Source organism: Physeter macrocephalus, chromosome 13, assembly GCF_002837175.3.
Source record: "Physeter macrocephalus isolate SW-GA chromosome 13, ASM283717v5, whole genome shotgun sequence".
NCBI classification, from domain to species: Eukaryota; Metazoa; Chordata; class Mammalia; order Artiodactyla; family Physeteridae; genus Physeter; species Physeter macrocephalus.
Window position 1 is genome coordinate 17,945,132 of NC_041226.1, and position 8,999 is coordinate 17,954,130.

General features: G+C 42.7%; 1 protein-coding gene across 1 annotated transcript in view; it reads left to right on the plus strand.

Annotated features, from left to right (window-relative positions):
- LOC102984049 (limbic system-associated membrane protein-like) overlaps positions 1 to 8,287 on the plus strand; it is a 52,883-nt gene extending 44,596 nt beyond the window's left edge. Inside the window, 1 exon segment of the mRNA XM_055089668.1 lies at positions 7,438 to 8,287. Coding sequence (XP_054945643.1) covers positions 7,438 to 8,202 — 765 coding nt within the window. The 3' untranslated portion in view covers positions 8,203 to 8,287.
- The last annotated feature ends 712 nt before the right edge of the window (positions 8,288 to 8,999 follow it).

Below are 8,999 nucleotides of genomic sequence, written 5' to 3' on the forward strand. Positions count from 1 at the left end.
CCATTGGCCATGGCTCACGGGCCCAGCCGCTCCGCGGCACGTGGGATCCTCCCAGACCGGGGCGCGAACCCGGTTCCCCTGCATCGGCAGGCGGACGCGCAACCACTGCGCCACCAGGGAAGCCCGACTGTCATCTTCTTGATAGTGCCTTCGCTGATCTACCCAGACTATGTGAATCACTCCTCTTCTATATTTTCACCACTCTTTATATATATATTGTAGTACCAATCACCTTGTATACATATTTCTCTGCCTCCCTCAAGGGATTGCAAGCTCCCTGGACTTCCTCTTCGTATCCCCAGCACCTAGCCAATCTTCCACCACATAAATGATTATGTACACACTGAAAATTTCATATTAAGTTTTCAAACATTTGACAAAACTCCCATACCTTCTTTCAAACCACCAGAAAAATACAGGTGTGACTTGTGTGCCCCTTTCTCTTAAATTTAGATTCCATGTTTGAAACAGGGTTATCAATAGATAGGCAATGTGATTACTACAAAGGAATTCTTAAGTCACCCATACCTCTTAGATTTTTTTCTTCTGCCTAGTTATAAAATCACATGCCTTTCTCACATGTCATAATCACCTTTAAAATTGTACAGAATATTGCTCTGTATCTCTCTATAAACAAAAAGGAAAAAGGGGGGCTTTATGCTGCAGTGCCTGCCTGGCACAAAAAATATTTGTTGGGAACATTTAAAAAGTTATATTCTCTGGGAGAGAAGATAAGCCCCTCCCAAATGTCAGTTCTTCCCCCAGGTCCAAAGAGCAGACCCACATGCTCCCTGCTGCTCTCTGGGCTCATCAGCCTTTCCCTTTGGATTTTCTTTCTTTTATATTTTCATCTGCCTCCTAGTGTCCAGGCATCTCCAGAACACCAGAGGAACTGCCAGACTAGGGTGGTCTGCACTCCTGTCCTCCTTCATGTGCCCCAGTGCCCCCTCTCCAGTTTCCTCCTTCTCTCACTGAGACTCAAAGAAAATTTTTCATTTTGCCAACAATTCTCAGACGCTTTCAGTTCAGCAAAGAGGTTGACTTATTTTATTCCCTGGTGGGAAAAATAAACGTGACATTCTCCTCATTATTAAAACACTATTTTTCTTGCTGCAAGGGAAGCCCCCAGATGCTGCAGTTTTTAGTTAAATGGCACTTTACCTCCACATTTAAAAAATTTCTCTGGAAATGCACGTGTACACACACACACACACACACACACACACACACACACACACACACAGAGTTTCTCACAAGGGTCTAAACACCTCCATTCTGCATCCAGGGTCCTTTATCATCGGCCCCCACCTATACCTTTCCTGCTTGCCCACTGCAGCCCAGCTCTACAGCTATCTGATGTAGCCTGTCAACACCACAGCAAGCTCATCCCCTCAATATCTTTGCATCCGTGATTTCGCCCTCATCTTTCCAGACTTCCAATCACAGCTCAGATGCTCTTCCAGAAAGCCTTCACTGACTAGAAGGTGCACAGAGATCTTCCTTTAATCCACGTGGTATTTTAATGCTATAGCACCTTTGTTAGCCTTTACTCAAAATTTTTCTAGCCTGGTATTCACTGTTGTCTTGACTCTCCAACCAGCCAGCCAGTGAGCTGGAGAGAGTGTATGGGCTCTGAAGTCAAGCATCTGTTGGCTCTGGAGCTTAATTTTTGAGCTATGTGAGGCCCAGTATTATTATTTGTAAAATGAAGAAATAAACACCCCCTTGCAAAGTTGAGGGTTGCCATCCATTAAATGAGGTCTCAAGTGTGAAGCTCTTGGCCTTCCTGTCCTTCGTGAACCCTCTAATGGCTTTCCTGAGGGCAAGACCATTTCCTACACTGGTTACCAGGTCCACTGATTGCCTAGCACAGTGACTTGGGACGTGATCAGCAGCAACTGCTGAAATGTCTAGAATTAACAAAAAGCTAGACACATAATCTCAGTTGGTGAGGAAATGAGAGACATCTTTAACCACTCAAGACAACGTGCCTCTAGAACTGAATTGGAAAATGAGATAGCATTAAAAAACCGACCAGTCACAACACACAGATCATTTCCATATGAGAAAGATATTTTATTGAACACACATAGAAAATCAAATGTCTTAACACCTTGAAAAGAGGCTTCCTTGAGTCTTGCAGGGATATGCAATAAAAAGATATCTCCTTCAGGCTTTCTAACTAACTGAGTTCTGATTAGGTCCTATCACACATTAAATCACAAGACAGGAATATAAAATACTATGATAAGATAGGAAAAACATTTCTTTAGTTTGTATGTGAGCTCAAAAATGCTGCACAGTTAAGCTATGGTCATTTGCTGGTTAAGTCTCACTGTTAACCTCAGGAGTCAGAACAAAACAACAGGCCCTTAATTTGAGTCCTGTCAGTTACACAGTGGATGTGAGGAGAGTGAGTATTTCCAATTTGCATGATTTCTATCATTTCCTATCACTAAATGGGGGAAAAAATGTCATCCATTCACACAAGGAGTTCCACTGAAAAGCAAAGTACTTCTTTCTGTTTACTTAAGCACCGAGCTAGAATATGGAGACACACAATAAATTCTAAACATGGTGCACATCTGGTCCCAAAACCACAATCAATTTATTGCTGCATCTGAAACATTTTCAGCAACTGTCATATAATATATTTTCACACATTTCTAACAAGACATTTTCTTGGAACCCAAAGAGACAGGTATATCTGTCAGTTCAATTTCTTGCAAACGAAAGAGAAAAATGTTTGGCTCAGATGTCTGTACTGTCTTTGGAGCCTTGTAACTATCATATGAAAAGGGTATTAGTCAAAGATGCCAGAAGCTCAGCAATTACTTCCAAAGAGTGAAATTACTGGCTACACAGAAAAATAAAAAGATATATGCATGTATATAGGCACCCTCCCTTTCTTCCCATTCCAACAGAACCACTTATGGCACTTATTTGAAGAAATGTACCACAGGCTTGTTAAACCCATCTATCTCCCGATACTATAATATTGGACTCCCTATTAAATGGAATCTTTTGATCCCTGTGGCTCTTAAAGCACAACTTTATTAAAAGTTTTACTAAAAATTAAAAAGCAACTGAAATCACATTAAAGTGCTCAAAAGCTCTATATTTTCACCTTAACCCCTCTTGGGCATTTGAAAGGAGAGTCACAAAGGTACTGGATAGCCAAAGAGCCCCAAGCCCAATAAAGAGGGCTGTCAAAATGTCCCAGTATTGGTCCCAGTGAAACCATTTCCTGTCTCACCGTTGGCTGCAAAATCTGCCTTTAAGCACTTTCTCCTCTGCAAAAACGCTGGGGATCCTTTAAGAGCCTTGTCACAGCGCACAAAACTTCCAAGTGATTCACCCTTCCCCACCCAAGCCCCACACCAGCTATACAGGCTTTAACCTTTCCTGATAACCCACTCAAAGCACATTCTGCTTATAGGGCTGGCAAGAAATGCATATAGGCAAGACTATCTGATCTTTAACAAGGTTCATAAACAGATTGGACATCATCAATCCTCTTTCATACTTCTGAGCTTTTGCCTGTGCTGCTCCCTCCACCAAAAAGGCCCTGGCTGACTTTGCCTGGTGAACACCTCATCATGCTTCAGAACTCAGTTCAACTAGGACTTTTGGGTGACACTTTCCCTGACACCTCTCTCCTTTCTGAATTAGGTGGTCCATTCTCTGTGTGGGATGGAGTATCCCATACAACCCTCCTCCAACTCTACCGTAGCATACTGGTATTCAACAGAGAGTAGGATGTGTCACTATGTCTATCTTCCACACAAGCATGCAAGCCCCTTCGGGACAGGGCCTCTGTATCCCCAGCACTGAGGACACTCTTGCATAAAGAAGGGACTCCACAAATATTTCCTACATGAAAGAACAATTGCAGGAGGCCAGAAAATTCCTGACTCTATTCAGCTTCTATTGGTTCTCCATGAGCAAAAGAGAGAATCTCAGGAGAGGGCAAACTCAGAGTTTTCAGGTCTCCAACCAAAAGAGCTGACAGTAAGGCAAATCCGACTGATCACATGGAGCTGAAGGAGGGAAATATATGCCTTTACAACCTGAGCCTACAAGCTTGCTGTTAGAGAAATACAAAAAAGACATGGAAGAGCACCCAAGAGAAGGGAAGTTAAGGGGTCACAGTGAACAGCAGACAAAACGGTGGGTGCTGTCCTCTGAAAAAAGCAAAAGCTGAAAGGACAGGACCAAGGTGAGGAACCCAGGAAGGGGATAAGCGGGATGAGCAAGGTGGGAAGGAACATATAACTTATTGGCCAGATTACAGTACCCGAGAATGGCAAAGGATTTCCTGGACAGGAGAAGAGTCTCTTGGTCCAGGAAAAACTTAGAAAGACTGTCCTTATGTTAGTCCAGGAGAAAAGGAGGGCAAGCAAAGAAGGGGACAGTAGAGCAGATTGCTTGAGGCCCTCAAAATGAAGTGACCCCGTGTGTGCTGAGTTGAGTCGAACAAAGAAAACTGCACTGATGAATAGGAGGCTGATCCTGTACTTAAGTTCACAGTATATAAGAGAATTCACACAAAACCCAGAAAACTTCAGGAGAGCTAGGTGAGGTCAGACAGAGGCGCACACGGGTCTGCAGGGCCCACGTCAACAGCTCACAGGAACACACTGCGTTCTGCCTGCTATGATGCAGGTGTGTGTAAAGGAGAACTCCTAACAGCAGCTGAAATAACCAAAAACAAGATGGTGAATGGCTGCCCTGGGCCAGTATGGAGACAAATTGGCTGAGTGGAGTGTCCCTCTGCAGAGCTCTCCAACTGTTTGAGAATTCTGCCATATCTCCTGAGGTGCCCTTGAAAAGCCTTTTAAAATTTTATGTGGTTTCTAAGGCATCTTAATTTTTAATAAAAAGTTCTTAATAATGTTCTGGATAAAAGACTATGGTACTTACAAGATCCGTTTTATAATGCCAAACTCTTTGTGCAATATATGTGTATATATTTAAGAGACCATGGTTTGGCAAATGCTGACAGTCTTTAACACACACGATTACTCTCCTTCCATTTACTCTACTGCTTGATCCTGTGGCCAAGGGCAAACCCATCCAGTTCTCTGCCCTGACTTTACTTCTTTACAAGGGGAGGAGTTTAAAGGGAAATGTAACATAGTGGTAATTTCCAACAGCCTTAGCCACTGAAACGTGTTCGTCCAGCTGACCCTGTTGACACTGCTTCGGACATGTGTTCCCTAAGGCCCAAGCATGTCAAGGGGCATGTACCTCAGACACGTTTCTAGGGATGATGGCTATCACCATGAATTAAGACACCTGTAAGTGTAGAACAGAACCCCTTGATCTCTCCTCTCGTTTGGTTAATGCCTTAAAATTTACACAGTGCCTTCTTTGAGCCTCAGATAAATTGTATGATTCACCAAGATCCCCTGGCTTGGTGCCAGAGCCAGAAGCTACACAAACTTTTTCCTGCAGGTCCAGGCTCTGGAGGCATTCTGACTGGAACACCTGTGGCCGGAATTGATTCAGTAATAAAATGCAGTGATTAATAGCCCAATACTGGAGTCATTCAGAAGAATGGACGTGAGGAGAACACAAGGGGAAAAGGCTGGAGCTAAGACATCAGTGGAGGATGGATTGAACACCGTTTTCAAAGAACATTCCAGAAAACTTCCTCAGTACAGGAGAGAGGTGGTGCCAGAGCATCGTCAGGAATGAGCTGTGGGAAGCCATGGTGGAGAAGGCCAGACATTTTAGGAAGAGAAAATTACATCTCATGTGTCCTAAGCATTAGGGAATTGCTGAAAGCTTAGACTTATAAGAGTAGGTAAATGTGTCATTTGCTTAGGAAATGAGTTAGTTGGTTGCATCTTATCTGACAAGAAAATGTAAGAGGTGTTCAGAGAGCAAGATAAAGGCCCCCAAGAACAAACCCTGCAAAAGCAATGGATTTTTCCAAGATGTTAGTATCCTATTTGTGAAGTTAGATTTTCTTTAGCTTCACGAATTCATGCTGTGGGTTTCAAAACCGCCTTCTGCATTCAAATTTTGACTTTTCTTCGAAGGACTAAGAAGTCACCAACATCCTTTGAAGACATAGAAAACACACCAAACTTCAGAAGGAAAATGAAATGACAAGGAAATAGGAATGTTCACATTATTCACACATATGGTGCTTGACTCATTTTCTAAGTGAATGACACATTGATCCTACTCTGTAATTTAGGCTTTTTGTGCCTCAATGTTCTCATCTGTTAGGAGGAAAAATAATAGTACCTGCCCGTGGGTTGTCATTAGGATTAAATGAGTCTATGTATATAAAGTACTTGGCATAGTGGCCAGCATAATAAATGACAAATAAATGTTAGCTACTATTCATATTCCAGTGAGTGCTTTGATTTCTATAAATCATAAAAGTGATCCTTGAACATACACATGCAAGAAGTTTCCAGTGGTTTGCTAGGTCTTTGAAATTTGATCTTCCTTGACTTTCCTCAGCGAGAATCTTCACTAGCTAAAGTTATTGATCCAGGTAGCAAGATCCACACCTCTACATGACTGTTTCCACTCACTGAAAATTTCCAGAAAGTAATCATTTCAGGCTGAAATTGTGCAAGTTTGGTCTCAACCCAATGGAAACTCGCTTGCATTGGAAGATGGGAGCAGAATCCATCCCCTGCTTTGGAGTGACTGGAGTTGAGGAACGAATAAGACTTTTTTTCTATCCCAAAATAATTAACTTTTTTTTAACATCTTTATTGGAGTATAATTGCTTTACAATGGTGTGTTAGTTTCTGCTTTATAACAAAGTGAATCAGCTATACACATACATATATCCCCATATCTCCTCCCTCTGGCGTCTCCCTCCCATCCTTCCTATCCCACCCCTCTAGGTGGTCACAAAGCACCGAGCTGATCTCCCTGTGCTATGCGGCTGCTTCCCACTAGCTATCTATTTTACATTTGGTAGTGTATATATGTCCATGCCACTCTCTCACTTTGTCCCAGCTTACCCTTCTGGAATCTAAAAAAATAAAAAAAATTAAAAAAAAAATTGGTTCTGGAGAACCTAGGGGCAGGACAGGAATAAAGATGCAGACGTAGAGGATGGACTTGAGGAAATGGGGAGGGGGAAGGGTAAGCTTGGACGAAGTGAGAGAGTGCCAAAATAATTAACTTTTTAAAATTACCAAGCATTGCTTCTACACTCGCTGGCAGGCTGGGTGCCGGCTCCCTCACCCACTGGGAAAGTGGGTTACAGAGGCAAGAGGCTCAGCTCAGACGCTGGCAAAGGAGCATCCAGCCACAGAGAGACCAGAGAACACCTTCTTTTTGGCCGCCTTCTCTTCATCTTTTCTAGAGGGTTTTATATTTTGTACTCTCTCCTTTCAAATTTTGTTTCTTTGACTTTTCCCCACCTCTGCTAGGGTTTTTAAGGGCTTTGTTGAGTCTTAGAGGCAAAAGAGACTGAGCAAGGGAAAGAGAGAGGCAAAGTGGAAAGGACCACAAATTGGCAAAGCCCGTTCTGCCTTTGCCGTGGATGAAAGCCCTCCGTTTGTAAAGCCCTCTCGGCCAGCAGCAGGCACACACACATCCTCCAGAGCAGCCCGCGACCCGCACCTCGGCGTGGCCACCACGGTCGCCAGAGTTCAGCCTCATCGGAAACAGCTGCCGCTGGTCCTACTGAGATTGCTCTGCCTTCTTCCCACAGGACTGCTCGTTCGCAGCGTGGATTTTAACCGAGGCACCGACAACATCACCGTGAGGCAGGGGGACACGGCCATCCTCAGGTGTGTTGTAGAAGATAAGAACTCAAAGGTGGCCTGGTTGAACCGTTCTGGCATCATTTTTGCTGGGAACGGCAAGTGGTCTCTGGACCCCCGTGTTGAGCTGGAGAAACGCCATTCTCTGGAATACAGCCTCTGAATCCAGAAGGTGGATGTCTACGATGAGGGTTCCTACTCTTGCTCAGTGCAGACACAGCATGAGCCCAAGACCTCCCAAGTTTACTTGATCGTGCAAGTTCCACCAAAGATCTCCAACATTTCCTCGGATGCCACTGTGAATGAGGGCAGCAACGTGACCCTGGTCTGCATGGCCAATGGCCGTCCTGAACCTGTTATCACCTGGAGACACCTTACACTAACTGGGAAAAATGCTATTGGTGATCTGAACCTAAAGATATATTCTTTTTTATCCCCTCAGTTTAGAAAAGTATGAGATCAAACCAGAGTTTCAAGGCCTTCACAGGCTTGTTCTAGGAGTTTAGATCTTCATGGCTAACTCTAGTAGACTTTTTCATGATAGTAAACAAATGGTTTGAACCCTGAATAACCTGGTTATCCATGATGATTCAAGTTATCAAAAGACCAAAGGACAAGCTAGATCTTTCACAATAAAGGCAGCATTTACATACAGTCAGAGAACCCTAGGGACTTCAAAATCAACTAGAAAAATTGGTGTACACACAGGGATTCCCAATAGTCAGCCTAGGGATCAGAAAACTAGTCCCTGGGCCAAATCCAACCTGCCTCACATTTTTACTACCTGCAAGCTTAGAGCAATTTTTAAATGGTTAAATGGTTAGAAAAAATCAAAAGAATTCTATTATTTAACATGCAAAAAAAAATATGACATTCAAATTTCAGTACCCATAAATAAAGTTTTAATGAAACAAACAAAAAAATTACCAAGCATCATAAGTTTAATATAGGCATATAGTAAGCCCTGTATATAGTAAGTGACCACCTACTTTGAAGCTCCTATTATTTTTAAGATTTTTTAAACCTCCTTTGAGACAAAGTTGTCCCAAATTAAAAAATTTTTTTTAATGTCCGAGTTTTTCAGCTAAAATACTCTACATTTTAACAGTTTCTTCTCTGATTTTTCTCTTTTAATTTCATAACATATTTTACAGCTCTGAGGTGTTGGTAAAATGATATTGGAAAGTGTTTTTTAACATAGATTAAATGCCAAGAGCCACCTTCTCTACCCACCAGACATCTGCAGTCACAAGT